General features: G+C 40.6%; 1 protein-coding gene across 7 annotated transcripts in view; it reads left to right on the top strand.

Annotated features, from left to right (window-relative positions):
* Positions 1–6,318: 6,318 nt before the first annotated feature.
* Positions 6,319–21,879, top strand: part of TRIM44 (tripartite motif containing 44) — a 127,949-nt gene continuing 112,388 nt past the window's right edge. For all 7 annotated transcript variants that reach the window (XR_006415265.1, XR_006415266.1, XM_044435663.1 and 4 more), the window contains exons 1-2: positions 6,319–7,086; positions 18,214–18,291. Coding sequence is in view for 5 of the 7 variants with exons in the window: in XM_044435663.1 (XP_044291598.1) it covers positions 6,664–7,086; positions 18,214–18,291 (501 nt within the window). In the remaining 2 variants the exon portion in view is untranslated. The remainder of the gene's footprint in view (positions 7,087–18,213; positions 18,292–21,879) is intronic.

The raw sequence follows: 21,879 nt of genomic DNA on the forward strand, positions 1-21,879 counted from the left end.
AGAGCACAAAGTACACTGAGACATTTCCTCTGCCAAAGCTTGTAGGAAGAGAATAACAAGGCAGTCTTGTTCTTACATCTGCCTCCCTGTTGTTTGGTCTAGCTATGATACCATAGCCAGGATGGTGCTGATCCCTGAGATGGTCCAGCTACCCAGGCTAAAGAGCTGCTATTCCTGTTTTAAACCACTCAAATAATCATGAAATAGGAAGGGGGTTTAAAAAGGCATTTCATTTATGCTGTATGATTGTTGACATGAACCGTGTGTGTGTGTGATAGATTACTTCTGTAATCTATAACATATATATAGAACCCATATATATGTGTGTATATAGATATATTCCTTGTACAAGTATTACAAAATGTGTAGCACTTAAATTCATTAGAAACCAGCCTTCCTAACAATCACTCAGTTTTCAAAAGTTTTTAAACTGTTTCCTGATTTATTTTAACTGTTTCACATTATATATGTATGTACGTATGTATATGCATGCTTTCATGGTATTAACAGCACACTTGCATGAAAAAATCATTTTGTTCTCAAAAATTATATTGCACTGAATGCAACTGAAATGTTACACACACACGAGCAAAATATCACCTAGCAGGCTTGTACCAAAGTGGGTTCATTTAAAATTATAGTTTTGCACTGGCTGCATGATTGTTGCTTGCTCTTGAATGCTGCTCTGTTAGAAGTAAGAGCTTCAGTCCTGTTCAAGTCACATGTTAAATGAATGATTACAGGATGGCGAAAATCTCAGCTTGGGGCCTTAAAACAAAGTGAAAGGAATTCAATCAATAATTTGAAGACTTGACTGGACAGAATTCTTACATCAAAGCCAAAGGGACTCAGAGCAAGACTGAACAAATTAGCTTCTTATTCTAAAGAGCTACTCCTGAGGGGAAAGACACTTCAGCAGCACTGCTGAAGGGTTGTCATCAGCCATGCATTTGCTCTTGCTTAAACTCTTCATTCACAATTCATTTTTTGCTTTAAATAAATACACTAGAAAGATGAAGCAGAGGATAGGATATGTGGCTGAAACCACTGAATGTAACAAGATGTTTCAAAATGTTATATTCGAAGAACATCGCCCATGGGAAAGGTCTATCATACACACCTTCTAACCTGTAAGCACAGAAGTATGTCCACCATAAAAAATTCTGCAATAATCCCAAGTTCCAATGGGCCATAACATTTTGCTATCACTGAAATCACAAGTTCCCAGTTAGATAGGAGAGTGCTTGATTAGCAGATTACTCTAAATGAGTCCAAAATGTCCTTAAGAAATATCTGGGCCAGACCTAAAATCAGCAAAGACATCGTACCCAAATCTGGCCTTGCTATTTTGGCACCTGAGGCAGAAAAACCTACAAACCTCACTGTCCCTCTGAGTAAAAATGTACATTAAAATTAATAATTTATGTCTTCTCATGATACCCCAAATTAACTGGCTGAGGTGGCCACCTCACCCTAAGGATAGGGCTAGCGCTACAGACATAATTACGTTTCTGCAAATTAAACCGGCAGTGCAGCATTTCAGCACAGTGACACACTTTACAGGAATAATTCCAAGAAAATAACAAGACAAGGCACAGAAGCTTAGCTAAGAACTAAGGATAGTGAACAGCACTACCAAGCTTTTGGAGATATATAATACAATGAAAAGCAATGTAAGCAGTATTCTATTTAAAATATTTATATACCAGCCTTCCTTATAAAAACACAGGATAGTGACAAAATTCATAGAACAATAATGAAAATGAAATGCAAAGATAAGATCAAAGAAATTTGTGGCACTGTGCTTGTATTTCATGATTTTGTCACCATCAGCTCCTGAACATAATGCAATGTAGCAATGCTACTACTGCTACTAATAATGCATTGTTATTCTCAGATGTTAGGTTAATTCAGGGGCATGAGAAGGATCACATATATTAGGGGATATGAAAAGCAATCATCCATTTCTGAAAAATCAATTTGTGTAGGTAAAAAAGGATTTTAAACAAAAAATGGTTAGATTTCTTAGTGCTTTGTTGGATATTACTGCTTAAAGCAAAATAATTAGTGGTATTTAGAAAAAAATAGTTTCAACTCAGACAAGACAGCTTCTGACATTATCAGATAGAGTTGTATTTGTTTTTTGTGTGTTTGTGCCTGTACATAAAAGGAACAATAAGAATATGCAAATAATTCCACACAACTCACAAAATAACCTATTAAGAATATCACCAGGTTGTCAGATGGAATGCCTACGAGCTAAATCAGACCCTGTCTTTGGCAACTCTAGCAGGTTACGTTCTTCCACGAACATGGAACATTAGCAACAGCTGTGACTCTTTCATTCATAACATTTTGGAAATGGATTTATTCAACAAGGGAACATTACATTTTGCTGCAGTGCACTCTAATAAGATAAGGTATCAGTTAATATGGGAACAGCGTGAAATCAGATTAGGTGATCTCGAGGGCCTGCCCGCTAAAATGAGACTGGTCATAAAGTTACATTGCACGTATCACCTGAAAAAGTTATCTGCATTGAGTTTGCACATTAAAAACAGGATTCCCACTCCTTTGCTAGAATTTACTTTTTTCATTATTCTGGAGAGAATGAAAATGGCTTTGTGATTCATCCCACAAACGGAAAATCGCAATAGTTTTTAAACAAAAGGAATAGCTCATTTAACTTACTGAAAGATTCACTGCAGAGAAGTATCAGTAAATCCATTTAGCTAAAGCTAGTAATTGGCTTAAGGAAGCTACAGGTAAATTTGCCTAATTTACTGTTCCCAGTGAAAGCCTTCATGTTCTAGCCCCATGGCTGTGATTTCAAAAGCAAAAGCATCACAATATTTCCTTTCAATCATCAGGTTATTGTCCTATAACTGAACCAGGAATTCATTTCACAATTTTTCAAAAGCAATTCAAACATGTGGCAATTTGCATGTGTCCTAACCATAGCCGTCTCGTCTAGCTACAGCACCCAACTTCAGATTCCAGGTTCCTTAGGAAGAAACAAAACCTCCTGTGTAAAAGATGATACTCAGTTTATTGAACCAAATTATTAAATATGGATACAGGTTATGAATAAATGAACAAAATAGTTTACTCCCTTTGTTGCCATCATGTGAACTGATCCAGTATGCTTTTTTGTGTTCTTACAGAAGTGGAAACTCCAGTTCCTGCCTATCATTACTATACTGAGAAAGAGATAGGTGTACCAGTAAAGAACTTCATTGCAGCTCTTAAAAGAACAAGAGCTGTTTGATTATCTAAGTTTGAAAAGCTAATGCTTGTTGTCAAGATCATAATACATAGTGCATGCTATTTCTATCTCCAAACTTCATGCAGTAAGGGGCAAGAATGGGCACTGTATGCACAGGTCTGTAGGCTATGTGTATGTGGTTAAGAATCCTGCTTCTGCCTATTGATTCACACACAGGTTATACATGCAAACAGACTATTTTTATCTTTAACGGAACATGCTGAGATACATGCAGGACAGGACTAGAGGATGCAGTCCTGCTCTGCCCCCAACATTTTCATTTGTGTATGCATGGAAGTGTCAACAAGTGTTTTTCATGAGGTGCATTTGCAAATAGTTAGATGAATTACTCTGGGCTCTCTTCACAAGCTTAGAGACAAAGGCTAAGCCCAAATGGAGAAGCACTTGCAAAAATCCCAAATCATACATTTTTCACAAAAGTTTGCAAGTGTCCCCAATCTGAAAAGCCTCTGCTATTTTAGAACATCATAGTGCTAGCAAAATAGAATGGACCTCCTGCATTCCAGAATGCTAAACCACCATTGAACAAACACTGCCACTGTTTCAGCCTGTTGCTGCTTCTTTTTTTTAGCATTTTCATCTGGTAACCATACCCCAAGAAATCTGTTATCCTCTTTTGTTCACTTCAAAACATGTTATTTCCGGCAATGCAGACAACACGGATTTTTACATTTAGGTACCACAAAAACATCTGTCAGCTTAAGAGTTCAAACAGAGGACTCCTCAGGAATGGCAGAGGGGAAGCATCTTGTAAACCTTTCATGAAGGATCAATCCCCCAGAGCCTGTAGTGCAAGTTCAGTGGGGAAGGTTTCAGTGAAGTGCTAGATAAACATGGCAACTGGCATAAGGGCATGAGAATGATTATACAGATCGCTTTCATGCATATATTTTACTATTTCATACTCACTTCATTTCCCAAGCTTTCAAAGAAGACAGATAGAGAAGACAGCTTTTAAACTTCGGGGTTTCTGTTATATAATATGCAGTCCAGTTAACCTAGTGGTGTAGTGATAAACTGGAAGAAAAGGTGTTCATCATGACACTCCCAAAATCTTGCCTTCAAGAGACATCCAGAATTCAGGCAGCTGGGTTGATCCATACCTACAAGCCAGTTCTAGCTGTCTTCATCTTCACCAGGAGCAGATCTTTTGTAAAGACCAAGCCATCCCAAAATACTTTTACTTTACAAGGGGAGGAACAATATATAATATTAATATTAATATATAATCATGCAATTTTCCCAGCTGCTGTGATGATTGCAAGCAACTGGAGGTTGCTGTAGAAACCCCCAGATTTCCTTGGCCATCCAGAAGCAATAACCGGTTGTAGATAGTACTGGGTAAATGGAAGGAAAGGGATTGGGAGAAGAGGATTTTAAATGGCTCAGGAACTTTAAGGGAGGAGGAAGAGGTGGGACAGAAGCACAGGAGAAAAGCCTGAACAATGAAAGCACAGTGGGAGATGAGAAATAATGCAGCAGAAAGAGGGTTGGTGGCAAAGTGGAACAAAGAGAATGAACAAAGACCAGAAGGTATAAAAAGGGCTAGCAGGAACAGAAAGGGACCAATGAGCTTATTACTGAATCATAAGAATAACTGCTAGGATCAGTTAAAAAAAGTTCTTCTAGTACAGGCAGAAAACAAGAAAAAGAGAAGGAAAGAATTTCATGCTTCTGTTGCAAAGTTATTATGAGATCTTCTTGGCCACACAACTACCTATTACAGCTTTCACTATAAGATAGGCATTCTTTCTGATCTTGCACATACTTCTCTGTGTTTCTGCACTGACATTGACCACCGTCCAGCAGCTACTTATCATGCTCCCTAGGTACTTTTCTTGAACCTGCAGCAGCTACTGAGATCTGTGAGCATCCACCTGGCTCCTACAGCAGTATCAGCCTTATCAGCCACCTGCGGACACACCGTGGACAACTCACAACCCGTTAGATGTCAAGGTCCTCTTCGAAAATGATGGACAAACATCACCTGGACTGAAGTTTAGCCCTTCCTTCTGTTTCTACAGAAGCATCCAGTGCCAATGTTGTGTCCCTGTTACTCTGGCTCAACAACAAATCAAGTCTATCTGGCGGTGCATGGCCATCACCCCATTGCTAGTTCCATGGAAACCTTGGAGGGTTCAGCTGCAGGGCTCCTACAAGTAATGTCTTTCATTGTGTTTTTCTGAAATAACCACCCACACTATAGGATGGAGTGCTGTTCTCTGCTGTGTTTCCCCATAAACTTTTGTGATCAGAGCTTTCTGTTGCTTGTTTGCACTGCTCCAACTGTCCTGTAGGAAGACAATCAGAAAGAGAAGGGGCGGAGAGGGGAAACATGTTCAATTGAACTGATTCATGTCTTTTGAAGAGGAATAAACAATTGTTGGTCCAAGGGCTGTGGGAAAGCATAGGATGAGACAGCTTCTGTCCTATTACTTCTCCTGCTTTTGGACATCCAAATTACTCTCTCTGAGCTACAACTTTCAGTAAAACAAGCCATGAGGAAGAGAAGTTATCGTACTTAGTACTGTTGCAGTCCGAAGCTCAAACCAATCTGTTTTATTTTTTTAAGTCAAATTTGTAATTAATCACTTTGAATACATCCCGTAGTTAAGGAAAAGAATCGGCTAATTTGCTTGTTTCCTTCATCTCCAGCTTTATAACATGTGGGGGAACAAAACATTCTGTCGGCTTCAAAGGACTTTTGCCGATTATTGCCAGACCTCCTATTAGACTCCAAGCTTCACTCACGATAAGCACTTGAACAAGCCCAGCTTTTAAACTGGACACAAAGAGGCAACGCGCGTGCTCACACTTCCTCCTCCCCACAACACCAAAGGAAATTTCTTCCATTTTCAAAAAGCCATGTTAATGAATCCCATATGAGGAAATCCCTCTTCAACCCGCCACGGTGTAGCAGCTGCGTCGACCCGCTCCGTTACAGACGCTGAAGGAGGAGCGGGGCGGGGACGGAAGAGGAAAACGGTGTTGCCACTTTAAATGACTCAGGAAGTAAAAGGCACGGGGGAGAAAACACAAACCAAGTCCAAGGGCTCGGCCTGCCTTTTGATTTAGAAGTGAAAGTGCAGCTTAATCTGAGAAAGGAACGCAGTGGCGGTGGCGGGGTGCTTCTAAAGGAAGAATACATTAATTCGCGTGCTGGAGGTCAGCCCAGCTGTTTGCTTGCTAAGGTAGAAAGGGCAAGAGAGAGCAGTGTATGAGAGCAAAGCAGAGCGAAAGTAGTTCAGGGCGGAGGAGCGAGCTCCAAGTGCGACCCACTTCCCAGCCAAGGGTGCAAAGGAGGCCGAGGGCAGAATCGGACCCAGTAGCACGTGGCGCGGGGCCGGTATCCAGGCCTCACCTGGGTTAGGCTAGAAATGGCTTCTGCGGAGGAGTCCGGGGCAGAGGTCCTCCAAGATGGCACCTGCGATGCTTGCGAGCCCGACGAAGCCCAGACCGCCGCGCAGGTCTGCGAGGACTGCGACTTCTCCTTTTGCCAACTGCACTCCGAGGAGCACAGGAGAAAGTACAGAGCTCACCGGATGAGGGACTTCGGTGCTCTGGAGGGGCAGGGGCAGGCAGGGAGCCAGAAGGACTTGAGAGCAGACCCCAAGGAAGAGGAGGAGGAAGAAGAAGAGGGCTCTCGTAAGCTGGAGAGAAAGAAGTGCGAGGAGCACGGAGAAGATCTTAGCTTGTACTGCAAAGAGCACGAGAAGATCATCTGTGTATTGTGTGCGGTGTCGGGCCCTCACCAACAGCATGAGCTGATTACGCTGAATGATGCCTACGAAGCCTGCAGGGTAAGTATCCTGAACATGCGTGTCCTTGGCATATTTTTGACAACTTGGCCCACTGGGTAACATGTCAGCCATGAAGTTTCCTTTCAGCCCTGCCTTCATGGTGACAAGAAGTGGTTGCTTCTTGATTGAATGCATAGCTAGGCCAGGTAAGGCTCACAACTGAAACAGACATTATTTTACTTTAAACCTCTATCAGGTACCTTTTTTTCTGCTCTTCATTTTTCCAGGCCTCTCCTGAACAACATGGTCCTGTCAAAACGGGTGGACATAGGTCACTATCCAACTGTGTCATTCTGCTACATTAGTGGAAGCAAGAGAATTCAGCAGAATGTACATTTGTGGCATCAGTTGTGCAACAGGTGAAATAGGCAGAACTTTGCTAGAGCTGTTTGAGTTTTCAGAATGATGCTGTTGGATATTGCCCATAGCTGGTAGATGCCAGTTTAAAGTAACATTGCTTTGGCTTACTGTGACTGCATTTCATGTAAAAGCCAGTTTAAGCATCCAGAAAGTACACCTCTTAGGACACAAGCTTGTGCATGTATGGACTGAAAAATGTTCTACAACTTCCAGCATTCCTCATTTTAGGATGCATGTGTCACTTTGCTTATCTGAATATATTCCATGGCAGTAAGATGTCTGGAACATTTATCAGGTGTTCTCTTGATAGCAGAATAATCAGTCCTACCCTGTGACCTTTCCCTTGCATCCCCCTTTGTTAGCCAAGGGAGACTATTCCCAGCAATGGGACAAAGGAGCATGGATGGAAGAAGCAGCAAAAGTGGAAGTGATAGGGAAGATAGCTCATGCTCCCTTCCCAGAAATAGGCCTTCATATTTTCTGCAGCAACAGCCTATGTCTGACCAAGTAGCCAGTACTTTCTGAATGGCATTTTTACTTTTTCCAGAAGGCCAGCTTTAAATGCTTGAATGCAACGTTTCTGTATTTATTTATTTATTAAAACATTTTTATGCCGCCCCATTCGCCGAAGCCTCGGGGCGGCTTACAACAATAAATTAGAACCACATAAATAAAAATTAAAATATATACATTAGAATAATAATAATTTCATACACACACACACACACACACACACACAATATAAAATAGCCTCCCTGGCCAGATAAAATTCAATAGTTTTAACATTTAAAATGGTGCTTAAATAAAAAGGTCTTCGCCTGGCACCGAAAAACAAATAACGACGGCGCCAGGCGGACCTCTCTGGGGAGCGCATTCCATAACTTAGGTGCCACCACTGAGAAAGCCCTCCTCCGAGTAACCACCCTCCTAATTTCTTTCACGGAGGGCTCCCGGAGAAGGGCCTCTCCCGCTGATCTCAAGGGGCGGCTGGGCATATATATGGATGTAAGCGCTCCTTCAGGTAACCAGGACCCAAGCCGTTTAGGGCTTTATAGGTCATCACCAACACCTTGAATTGGGCCCGGACTTCAATGGGGAGCCAGTGAAGCTGACGGAGAACTGGCGTCATGTGAACATAACATCCAGTTCCCGTCAGCAGTCTGGCAGCTCTATTTTGAACCAATTGAAGTATCCAGACTGTCTTCAAGGGTAGCCCCACATAGAGTGCGTTACAGAAGTCAAGATGGGAAGTCACCAGCGCATGAGTCTGATGATAGTAACATGATAGTCTGATAGAAATACTTTCATTGAGATATTAAGACTGCAAATTGCCTTGCTCTTCTCTCAACATGGGACAACAGGAAGAGTTGTGAGGATCACACACTTCATGGATATAGTTCTTAATTACTGGGAAGTGATTTGTAGACTTATTGTTACTCAATAAATAAAACTTCATCAGAACTATGTAGTACAAGAATTTAGAAAACTACCGTGTGTGTCAGTAATGGCCTATAATGTCGAAGTTGGGTCAACTTTATCCTAGTCTTATGCTCTAGCATGTCTAAGAATGAATGTGTAATAAGCTTATCTCTTAATGGTGCAACCGATCTTCATGAAAGAGGTTATCTGCATTTCGCTACACGCTGCCGGCTGTCGGGACCAGGAGTTCTAACAGGAGATGCTCCATGTGTGGAATTTCTGACTGTCAGACAGCTGAGAGAGGCATAGTGCAAAATGGGGTGGGTGGGAGAAACTCTTAGACTGGACTGTTTCTTTATTTTATGTAATTACTACATTTATAACCTGCATATGCTTCAAGGACTCAAGATGACATACATGGGACACTGCGTCCATTATATTTGCACAGCTGAGTGATGGTGGATGGTCCAAATCACTCAGTGAATTTTTGGCTGAGTGGGCATTTGAACCTGGTTTTCCCCAGACCTAGTCCTATACATTCACCATTGCATCACACTCTTGTGCACCACAGTCAAAATGGTTAAAATGTCTGCTTTGTTATTGTGTTTCCTGCCCTTGAAATTTACTTTGACTGATAATTGTATATTGTTGAGCCACTCGGTATTTCTTCCTGCCATATGTGATGACCTTAAGACCATGAGAACCCTACTGGAACAGACCAAACATGCATTAATCCAGCATCCTGTTTCTTAGGAGTCGCCAGCCAGTTGACCTAGGGTAGCCCGTGAGCAAGGTGTGAAGGCACTGGTTCTTGCCACCCCTGTTACTAGTAAATGTATAATACTTTGACAGTAAGTCAAAGCAATGTGCCTTTTGCTGAAGGGCAGCTTTCATATTCAGGTACATACAATTCATGGCTAAGCCGCTGATAGGATTGTGCTCTAAGTATTTGTCTAATTCCCTTCTGAATTCATCTGAGGCAGGCATGGGGAGAAGATGGAACTGAATCTACTGGTAGATCTATGATTTTATTTATAATACTAATATACTGTTTAATATGGTAAAATCTCTAAGTAGTCAAGTATCTGTAAGTATATAATAGTGAAATCACAACTTAAAGTATATAATTAAAGCAATTACAAAAAGAGTATCAACTTAAGCAATAAAATGGGAAAGCATTGGAGTGGATCATTAATTACAAGCAAAAGAAAGCCTTCTTAAACAAGTGTATTTTCAGGAGACATTTAACACATGTCACATTTTTTGCTGCCAAAACTACACTATGGAGAGTGTTCCAGATGATGGATGCTGCCACTGAAAAGGCCTGTTTTTGAGATGTTTCTTGGTTATATGCTGTAGGTCATGGAATGCCTTACAAGGCTTTTTGTGAAGATAGTCAGTTGACTGTCTAATGGTCAGTTGTATATTTATTTATTTATTTTATTAAAACATTTTTATGCCGCCCCATTTGCCGAAGCCTCGGGGTGGCTTACAACAAATAAGTTAAATAACATTTTAAAATATGTACATTAAAATAAATTACAAATATACAATATAAAATAAGCCGCCCTGGCGAGAAAAATTCAATAATACTAACATTTAAAATGCTGCTTAAATAAAAAGGTCTTTGCCTGGTGCCGAAAAACAAATAACGGCGGTGCCAGGCGGACCTCTCTGGGGAGCGCATTCCATAACTTAGGCGCCACCACTGAGAAAGCCCTCCTCCAAGTAGCCACCCTCCTAATTTCTTTCACGGAGGGATCCCGGAGAAGGGCCTCTCCCGCCGATCTCAGGGGGCGACTGGGCATATATGGATGTAAGCGCTCCTTCAGGTATATGTGGCATGCATTCTTCTAGGTATCATGACCTCGAGTTGTTTAGGGCTTTGTATGATACCACAAGCTAATAGGTAGCAAGCGTAATGTGAAAATGGCAGGGTATTCTGGTAGAACATTCTGTACTAGCTGCATCTTCTGAACCAGGTACAAAAGCAGTTCCACAAAGAGCGCATTACGGTTGTCACTGAGGTTACCATGACTTACTGTGGGTAATTCATGCAGGAGAGAGGATTGTCATTGCATCTATCAAAGCTGGTAATGGGCACACTGGACCACTGGAGGTCATCTGGGCCTCCTGTGACAGAGAGGGATCCAACAGCACTCCCAGACATTCCCTGTTTCTTGAGAGGGAATGCATACCCATCCAGACCAGGTAAACAGGTGTTCTTGGTAATTCTAATTGCCAATCACAAAGCTTTGTGATTAACCCCAAAACTGGACTGATGTATGCTCGCACCTGTGTTAGCGCACTGCCTGTGATAAGCGGGCTGTCTCTTACGCTGTTATACCAGGATTAACTTTCTTAGTCCTGCAGGCCACTGTAAACTAATGGGATGCACAAGGTTGTAATACAGGTCCATAAGAGAAACTGTAGTGATATTATTTGGAAAAGCTGTATTTACATGCCGACAGTCCACTCTTAATGCAACTTGTTATTCTCTGAAATAACTTATTTATATTTGTCTGTTAATACATATCTAGGTTTCCCGAGGCTTGAAAAATGTGTATACGGTAAATCAACTTCCCAGTGCTAGAAGGGAAGGAAACACTGCTATATTTGTTATAAATAGCTTACTCAGCCCTTCCACTCTAGAAGATTTGAGGATAGAGGGGAACCATAATGACAAAATTAAAATAACAAACTAGGATAGTAGGCTTGGAAGAAGAAAGCTGATAAAGAGAGAACAGCCATGACTGCTGTTGGCATTTCAGTACATTAACTGGTTTCCCACTCTACTAGTTTATTGCAAGGTAATGTTTTGGTGCCATTCAGGGCTGGGTTTCTTGGCTATGGGTTCTCCATCTGTTGTATGTATTGTTTATTTCTCTCTACGCATGATTATTTTGTTACGTATATTTTCTAAGTATGTAAACTGCCCAGGCAGACCATTGGGCTCTAAAAGTGTAATGGTAATAATAAGTATTAAGGCATAGTATTAAGGCATAAGTATTGATAACATTCTTAAGGATATAAAGTATTATTAAGGATATTATCTGTCAAAGTCCTAAAATGGCATAGACGTCATTTTAAATGTGCCATTGTAGCTCCGTATATTAGATCATTTGTGCCATTAATTTCAATTGATCTTACAAACATGTATGTTTAAGCTGTTTGCATTTTAAATGGAGGTTTTCTCTCCAGAGCTAAGCAGCAATTGCTTCAAAATTACCAGGAAAGAATAGCTTCATACTTAGCAAAATCTGTTTCTTATCCTCCCATGCCATAGTATGCTGCAAACGACTAACAAAGATGCACGTCAGTAGACAAATTAGTACAAATATTTATATGAATATTGTTCCAGATTCACTGACAGTTTCTCAAACTTCTTGAATGACATTCTTTTCATAGGTGGTAGTTGAGCATGGAGCCATCTAGGTTCTTGGGGAGGAGAATAATACTGGTAAGCTTACATGAACACTTTCTCAAAAACAGTTAGGATTCATAATAGTTATCATAACCTAGTATTAAGGCCTTTATGGGTAAGAAAAGGCTTAACATTGTCACCATCTTCAGAAAGGGGGAAAAGGATGAATCTGGGAATTATAGACCAGTTAGTTTGACATCAATCCTTGGAAAAATTATGGTCCAAATTATTAAAAAGTCTGCAAGCACCTCAAAGAAAATGCAGTGATTAATAGAAGCCAAATGTATTAATCAGTCTAATTTATTCTCCTTTTTTGACTGAGTAACCTTCCAAATGGACAATAGAAACATTGTGGATGTAATCTACCTCGCCTTTAGCAAAGCTATTGACAGTGCCACACGACATCCTGATAAGCAAACTAGCAAAAAATGGACTAGATAAACTATTAAGTGGATTCAAAATTGGCTTTTAAATCAGGCACAAAGAGTTTTCATCAATGGTACCTTCTCTAACTGGAGAAAGGTAACTAATGGGGTGCCACAGGGTTCAGTCCTAGGCCCAGTACTCTTCATCATCTTATTAATGATATAGATGAGGAAATACAGGGACAGTAATCAGATCTGCAGATGATACAAAACTGAGTAGAATAGCAAATGCCCTGAAAGACAGAATGACGATCCAGGGCCATCCTGATAAGATTGAATGCTGAGCTGAAAGCAGCAAAATGAGATTCAATAGGGACAAATGCCAAGTCTTCCTCCTAGGAAAAAGAAAACAACTGGATTGATGTGAGATGGGGACTAGGTGGCTCAACAGAACTAAAAAAGACCTTGGAGTTATTGTGGACAACAGGCTGCATAGGACCTAACAATGAGAGGAATGAGGTAAATTGGTGTCCTGCAACAGCAGGGGGTTGGTCCCAATGGCCTTTGTAGTCCCTTCCAACTCTAATATTCTATTATTTTTGGCTGCTGTCCTAACTTTGGATTTGTCTGCTTTTTGTTATGTGCAAGCAGGAAACATACAGGAAAGTAGACACCAGCTTTGCTGCAGGCTGCTTTTGCAGTGTCTCTTCTGCAGCCAAGACACAGCTGTTTAATTTTAGGTCTTCTTTAAAGCACGGACAGCATGCTTGGGTGTTATTCCTAGAAAACATAGCTGCATGCAGACCTGTGGGAGGTGTTTTAGTGATGATGATTTTTCTAGTTGCTAAGATAGACAACTTGTGGAGGTTCACAAGTTTATAACTTCCCACAAGAAACAGCATTTTCTTGTTTGTGCGTGACTTACAGGACTTGATCTGAATGGAAGAGTGTGTATATCTTCCTGTTAGCTTCAGGCATCTTCACTTTGCTGAAAGAATGACAACTTTTTATAGTTGTTCTTTTTATTTTACTGTTGCCTTTAACTGTTGACCTCCTGAAGAGGGTTCAGATATTTTAATTCATCCTGAATATATGCATTCAAAATCTCTGTAAAGAAGAAGTGGGTTTTAGAGATATAAATATCACTAGAATTGATATTTGAGTGCCTTGCTGTACTTGGGAAAAGCAAGCTTTGTGAAATTCTATTTATTACGTTGATACCTTGTCTTTTTTTTTACCTTTCAAGAAGCTCAAGGTGACTTACATAATTATCTTCCTCATCTTAATCTTATCCTCATAACAACAACCCTGTGAGGCAGGTTAGTCTTAGAGTCTGGCTGGCTCAAAGTCACCCAGTTAGCTCCAACAGCTGAATGGGGACTAGCACCCAGAACTCCTGAGCCAGTCCTACATTATAACCACTCCACCATAGATTTTGCCAGTTTGATGTGTGACATTCTCATCTCACTCTTCAAAAGCTTTTATCATTTTCTCTCCTTTTTATTATTGCAATCTACAGTCAGCAAGAGAAAGTAATGATTGAACCCTTTCTCAGCATATTTTGGGACTCATAAATAGAAGAATGGCTTTGTGGTTAAGAAATGTGGTGGCTGAGCATTTCTTCTTTTGTTTTGTTGCCATCTTCTCAGGCACGCTTGGTGTGAATTTGATAGAGGATCTTTTTTGTGGCTACTTCCTAATTCTGGAACTCTTTACTAAGGGTGATCTGGTTAATTGTGACTCTGTTTTCCTTCTCTCATCAGGGTATTGTTTTCTAATTTAGATAGGCCTTTGACCCATAAACTGATTTGAAGATTTAATGTCACTGGTTTGAATGGATTGCTTTTTTTCCCATTTATTTATTTAAACCTGAATTTTTCAGCACACTGACAAGGTGGCCCATATGACTCTAAAGCACATGAAAATTCAGTTACAATTTCATCAATTAAACCACAAAATTATATTTTAAATCTCAACAGCATCATATTGATATTTTGCTTGCCATGGTTTTATCTTTTTAAAATTGTGTATTGTATATCTTTTATTATGTTTTATAAGTATATTATTAGCATCCTTGAATACCATTTGGTAGAAAGGCAGGATACAAATTTAATAAAACTGCAGTCCTGTACTCCTGAGAGTAAGTCACATGGTCCACCTTTGTTCTACTTCCATCTTTCCTTGTAAGGGTATATTGGGCAGTAGGGCCAATGGGACCAGAGTATTTGACAGAGCATATGTCTTGGTTTTAGCAAAGTGTTTGACAAAGTCTCCCACAATATCCTTGTTGACAAGATGTTAAAATGTGGACAGGATGATGCTGAGGTTAAGTGAATCTGCAGCTGGTGGAAGAGGAGGATGACCCAGATGGCATCCAAAGTGGGGACAGGAAATATTCTTAGGGTGAGAGGGGAGAAGAGAATCCCTGTAAGAAGTTTCAGGAAGTAAGGTTCTTGCTCAGTTCTCTATGCTGTGCTGATGTCTATTCAGAGAATTCTTTCACATAAAGAGACTTCCAAAAATGTGATGATCTGTCCTCAGACTGAAGTGGAACAGATAATTTCTCCACCTTATTTCCACATCTTTCAACTGCTTCCTAAGGGTGCTTGTCATGCAACATTTAGAAGGCATGAGCAACCTTCCACCAGTCTGCAAATACATTCAGAGCATCTTGTCTGAATACCATATGCAAGTAGTTCACAAGTCTGGCTTGGAGCCAGTCGTGCATATTCTTTTGTGGAGACCTTTTTTGCAGACCCAAGGAAAAGCTGATGATATAACTCTGTCTAACCTAGATATGTGGCTTGCTTGCTTACATAGCCAGTTACTTTCAGAAGACATTGCTAAGATGAAATATTACCAAATCGGCACCCAGCAAAGACCTTCCCTTTAAAAAAACATTTAACAGTATCACTCAAACTTCTGTTTTGTATTTTATTAATATTGATTTTTAATGTGCTGTAATTAGTTTTTTATTGTGTTTCTTATGACCGTGAGCTGCCCAGAGGTGCTGCGGCACAATTGGGTGGCATACAAATGTTTTAAATAAATGTGCCTCCACGCAGTTAAATCTTGGATTTACCCCATTATTATACAAATAGATTTAGATTTAAATTGAGAAGTTTGGATTAGTGCATGTAAGGCAGCCTTGTCCAACCTAATATTCTTTGGATGTACTGGACTATGGACTGGACCATCTTCCCAAGTTAGTATGCTCAGTGAGAGCAGTGTGCTCTGGGTGTGAAATTTTCTTGAAGCAACTTTTCATCCAAATAAGTTCTTTCAAATTCTCATTTCAGTGTATTTAGTTACTACTTATTCATCCTTATGCCCTGCTGTGGAAGAGGATGGCATTCAAAGTACTTTACAGACATTGTCACAGAGATTCTTACAACAGCACTATAAATTAGGTCAATACCTGTATTTGGTCTAAGAAAGATTGATAGTAGTGCATAAAACCAATGAAGTAAGGTTTTACCAAGGTCTTCCCAGCTCATGACTTTCATTTAATCCTGCCAGATGAGTCCAGTTTGTAGTGCAGAGATGGTGGTTTTCTCAAAGTTGCTTTCTGCTGGACTAGGAATAATGTAACCTTACTGATTTTTATTTTTAAAATACTCTTGGACAGTCTCCATCAGGGTGCAGTTATCAATGCAAATAGCATTATGTTGTACTACTGTAGGCTTTTCTAGCACAACACCGAGTGTCTTAGTTGGAAGACAAGTTTCTGAAGAGACTGGTTCATCAGCTAATGCTACCTGCATTGTGCTAGAGTCACTTACACTAGCGCAATGTACTTTATGTTAGTGATTGTGCCCCACTGGATACCATCCTTAGTGTATAACTTTGTATAACCAAATGTTTAGACTCATAACTTTCCAAGAGTTGAAAACTTGGAACGTCTTAAATTTATAATTAATTTGACACACCAGTAAAGCAATATATAGGATACCATTAAAGAAATTCTAGGTTGTAATCACAAGCTTACAAGCTAATGAAAATAGCTAATTTTTCAAAACCAGGTACAATGCTAGGAACATGTATGATGGAGTAATTACCTGAATTATCATTGAAATAGTCTGAGAAAGTTTTGTGCGGATTTGGTTTAACTAGGGAAAGTGAAGAGATCAGAATGAACATATTTTGTGGGCTTGAAGCTGCTGAGTATTTATTAAATGGAAACAGCCTAGTCCTGCATGCGTATGTATTTAAGTAGTTGCTCACGAGCTTTGGTGACAATTCAGTCAGATGGACTGGGATGTGAACAGAGTGATGGCTGCATCAAGCAGCTAGATAAAAAGGTATATGGATTCCCCACCTTGGGGTGGTTGACATAATCAAACTCACTGTAGCTTATTTAAGCGATGGTGTGTATGGTGGAGGGGGGTGGTCGTGCCAGGTTGGATATTCCAGCTGCAGCTTGTGCCATCTGAACCTGGTAACAGTGGGTTGTTGGCACAGTTAATGAACCACCCAGAATCCATAGGCTGCTTTAGGACCATGACTGCTTAAATAATCACCACTGGCCAGCTTCAGTCAACATGACAAGCCACAGCATGTCCACTCAACCTAGCGGCATGTGTCACAGTCAACCATAGCTTAAATAAGCCATGGCGAGTTGTTTGATCATATGAATCAGCATAACTGCTACACAATTGCTATCTTGAAAACTACCTGGCTTGTAGCCATAATGATTATGCATACGTGATCATGAATATCTTTTGGGAAGTTTTGACAGACCTCTTAGATGTTATTACTTCTGAAGTTCAGGTGCTGTGGATAAATTGTGAGATCTCTCTTCAGTCAGTCAGAAATGACTGAAGGTCATACTAAAGAAGGCAGACAAAAAGACAAGATGCTGCTTCAAGTGTGCCTCCCCCAGATATGTATGTTGCTATTCCCTTAAGAAAGAATAGAAAGAATAGTTTAAGAAAGAATAGTTCAAGCAAAAGAAACAAATATTCCAGGGATTCCACGAGTGCTTTGTGTCTTTCTTGAAGTGTGAACTTCAAGATTACTTCCTTAATTAGTTCTTTCAGTTTGCTCTGTCTTATGAATGGAACCACAAAAGTGCAGGATTAAATTATTGGGCAGCCAGTACCAATTACAGAAAATAAATGAAACATGGAGCCAGGTCACCATTGCATGGCATATTCTCAGCAAGACTGGTATTCTGAAGGGTTCTGAGTCACCCTGGCAGCAGCTGAATTCTTGGCTTCAGTCGGAGGTGAAGACTGCTGAGCATCTAGCAGGATTCAAACCTTCTTGAAGCTGATCCATGTGACCAAAGCAATGAATAACTTGGCCTGTGCAATTGCATTTAATTTTCATTCCAGTAGTTCTCCCAGTGCTCTTGGCAGATACATCTTTTCTTCTTCATTGAGTCCACTGCTTACTTAACCTCAGTCCCTGAAGAATGAGTGAATGTATTCAGGGGCTCATAGCAACTTGACTAATAGAAAGTGCTGGAAGATTACTACCCCGCCTCCCACCTCTGGATTTTTTGTGGCAATCCTTGTTGTATTTATTCCTGTGACCTTTGCCCTTTTTGTCTTTCAGAACAGAGAACGTGTGGATCTGAGGGTAGCCATGCTAGAAATGGTGGAAAGGTTGAAGTTCAAGTGTGCAGACCCCACAGTAAGTTAATGAAATAAACATGTCTACTGTCTCTGCCCTTCTATTCTCCTTGAAAAAAATCTTGCTAATGACTGTCTGAATGTTACATTAAGATCTAATTAAGTCTGTCAGTCAAGAAGAAAAAAAGGCAGCTTCATGTGTGCTTAGAGATAAGTACTCTTTTCTCTCAACTCCCTACTTTTTATTGTATTGCTTGAAATAACACAATCAGTAATTGTTTTCCCTGAACAGCACACCAATGTGGTTTTAATCTTTTCCCTATTATTTATTTATCCATCCCATTTGTATCCTGCTTTTCCTCTAGGAAGCTCTGTATGGTATACATGGGACTAGTGTTTATCATAAACTAGTCCTAGGACAGTCTGCAACAGTTTTAGGTATAATACCTAACTTTCGTTCTAACATGCTTTTGAAAAATCACCTTGACTTATTAATATACATCAATGCGGTGTTAGAATTGTGGTTGTAACCAGTGCTTTTTTTGTAAGAAAAAAGGTGCCGAAACTCATGAAATTATATACCAGTCACTGTACATACACCCACACACGTCAGTTGTGTAACTGTGTAACTCAGCACGCCCGCATGACCAATGACAAGCCGAGCAGTGCCATCACAACCAGCGTGGACGAAGTACGCATGCATCAGATTTGACATACAAGCAGCCCGCATGCACCGTTCTAATGATTTTGCCACCGACCTGCTACACTCGACAGGGCGATTCAAATCCGCTTGGACCAAACATCAAATTTTCAAAAGTTATTTTTAAAACTTGGAAAATCTGTCAAAAAAAGGTGCCAGAACTCTGTTCCAGTGCGTTCTATGGCAAAAAAAAGCACTGGTTGTAACTCATATTAAAACAGACTGTGATCCAGCAGTGCAACCTAATCAGTTCATCCATCAGTTAAACATTTTGTATAAGATCAATTAACCAATTAATGGCCAAATTAGGCTTTTAGTCCAGACCTTCCGGTTTCAGTTCCAGTACTTCACTTGTTGCACTCCTTCTTCTTTTACTTGGGGACCTACCTACTTTGTGAGAACAGATATACCAATCAGCCTTTGAGCAGGGGTATCGAACATATTTTAGGTGAGCTTATTTTACTTTGGATCTTTGGGAGGCTAGATAGTAGACTCAGCTGTGTCAGACCCCTTTTGATGTTTATTCCAAATTTTGTTTTGTTCAGGAACTGGTTTGTCTTGCCCCGTGCCTTTCCCCATAGTTGATGCTCAGCATGTCACTCCCTTCCTATTTTAGCAGGACAGTAACAACTATCAGGACAGAATGAGCAAATGCTTCGCCATAATATGGTTGCTTAAAGCAGGACACTGCAAGAACAGCTTTAGACTTAAGATTAAGATGGGATTCCCAATCCGATCTATGTTACAAGTCTTGCTTCCTATGTACACCTTAAAAATGCTGATGGGTCTCTCTTTTGAGAACACATCTTAGATATGCTAATAATCACCTGTCCTGAAGGTTCTCTTGGTATTCATGTTCAACACTATTGTTTCATGTGCCTCTAGCACACTGTGCATGTGATTCCGCATCCCTCCTCCAAACCATGCATTTACATGATAGGCTATGTACACATCTTGTATAGACTCCATCTTGCTAGTTCCTTCAGGGGCTTCCTACATGCTGCATGTACTTCCTGTATGTCTGAATTAAACTGTCGACCCTGGGGGTGTTATTTGATTGTACACCCCAAGGTCCTTCTCTCTGGTTTTTCCTTGTCACAGCCTTTATAAGAGGATCCCTTTCCTACCACAGACTGGAGATAACTAGGGAATTCCTCTCCCAGCTTTTTCCTCAGGGCCATGATGGTCTTGAAGCCGGAGAATGTAGCTCAGAGTGAGAAGTGGGTGAGGCCCATAGAGGGGATCCAAATTTATGCAGGCTAGATGTGGAATCAGAGGCTTAATTAGGCCTGCCGGCTAGGAATGGTCAATCTCTTCAGAGGGATTTGTGCTGCACCAAACTATAAGCTATGTAGTGGTGCATCTCTTCTTTCTTCATTTTGTTTCACTTGGATTCAATTAGGTACCCTCTGGATAGTTTGTTTATTTGTATTTGTCACGCTGTTTGTCTTTTGTTTTGCCTTGGGCTAAAAAACAGTTCCCCTTCATGGATCACTGCCTTGTCATGGCGAAGGGGCTTGCGTAGCTATGAGCTATGCTGTGCAGGGCCACCCAAGACGGACAGGTCATAGCAGAGAGCTCTGACAAAACATGATCTACTGGAGAAGGAAATGGCAACCCACTCCAATATCTTTGCCATGAAAACCCCATGGACAGTACCAAAAGGCAAGATGAGCCCCTCATGTCGGAAGGTGTCTAATATACTACTGGGGAAGAGCAGAGGGCTAGTACTAGTAGCGCCAGAAAGAATTAAGCGACTGGGTCAAAGCCGAAAGGACATTCAATTGGAGACAAGACTGAACATGGACATCTTAGGAATCAGTGAACTAAAATTGACAGGAATGGGTGAATTTAATTCAGATGACCATCAGGTTTTCTACTGCGGGCAAGAATCCCTCAGAAGAAATGGAGTAGCCTTCATAGTCAATAAAAGAGTAGGAAAAGCAGTACTGGGATACAATCTCCAAAATGACAGAATGATCTCAGTTTGAATCCAAGGCAAACCATTCTATATCACAGTAGTCCAAGTCTATGCCCCAACCACTGGTGCTGAAGAGGCTGAAGTTGACCGGTTCTGTGAAGGCCTACAACACCTTCTACAGTTAACACCAAAAAAATGATGTCCTTATCATCATGGGGGATTGGAATGCTAAAGTAGGAAGCCAAAAGATAACTGGAATAACAGGCAAGTTTGGCCTTGGAGTACAAAATGAAGCAGGGCACAGGCTGGTAGAATTTTGTCAAGAGAATACGATGGTCATAGCAAACACTCTTTTCCAACAACCCAAGAGATGACTCTACACATGGACATCACCAGACAGTCAACACAGAAATCAGATTGACTATGTGCTCTGCAGCCAAAGATGGAGAAGCTCTATACAGTCAGTAAAAACTAGACCAGGAGCTGACTGTGCCTCAGATCATGAGCTTCTTGTTGCAAAATTTAGGCTTAAATTGAAAGTAGGGAAAAGCACTAGGCCACTCAGGCACAACCTAAATCATATACCTGATGAATATACAGTAGACGTGACAAATAGATTTAAGGAATTAGATCTGATAGACAGAGTGCCTGAAGAACTATGGACGGAGGTTCGCAACATTGTACAAGAGGTAGCAACTGAAACCATCCCAAAGAAAAAGAAATGCAAGAAAGCAAAACGGCTGTCGGAGGAAGCTTTACAAGTAGCTGAGGAAAGAAGGGAAGCGAAAGGCAAGGGACAAAGAGAAAGATACACCCAACTGAATGCAGAATTCCAGAGAATAGCTAGAAGAGATGAGAATGCCTTCTTAAATGAACAGTGCAAAGAAATAGAACAAAACAATAGAATAGGGAAGACCAGAGATCTCTTCAAGAAAATTGGAGATATGAAGGGAACGTTTCATGCAAAGATGGGCATGATAAAGGACCAAAATGGCAGGGACCTAACAGAGGCAGAAGAGATTAAGAAG

Source organism: Varanus komodoensis, unplaced genomic scaffold (genome assembly GCF_004798865.1).
Source record: "Varanus komodoensis strain SLA01 unplaced genomic scaffold, ASM479886v1 scaffold3, whole genome shotgun sequence".
Taxonomy (NCBI): domain Eukaryota; kingdom Metazoa; phylum Chordata; class Lepidosauria; order Squamata; family Varanidae; genus Varanus; species Varanus komodoensis.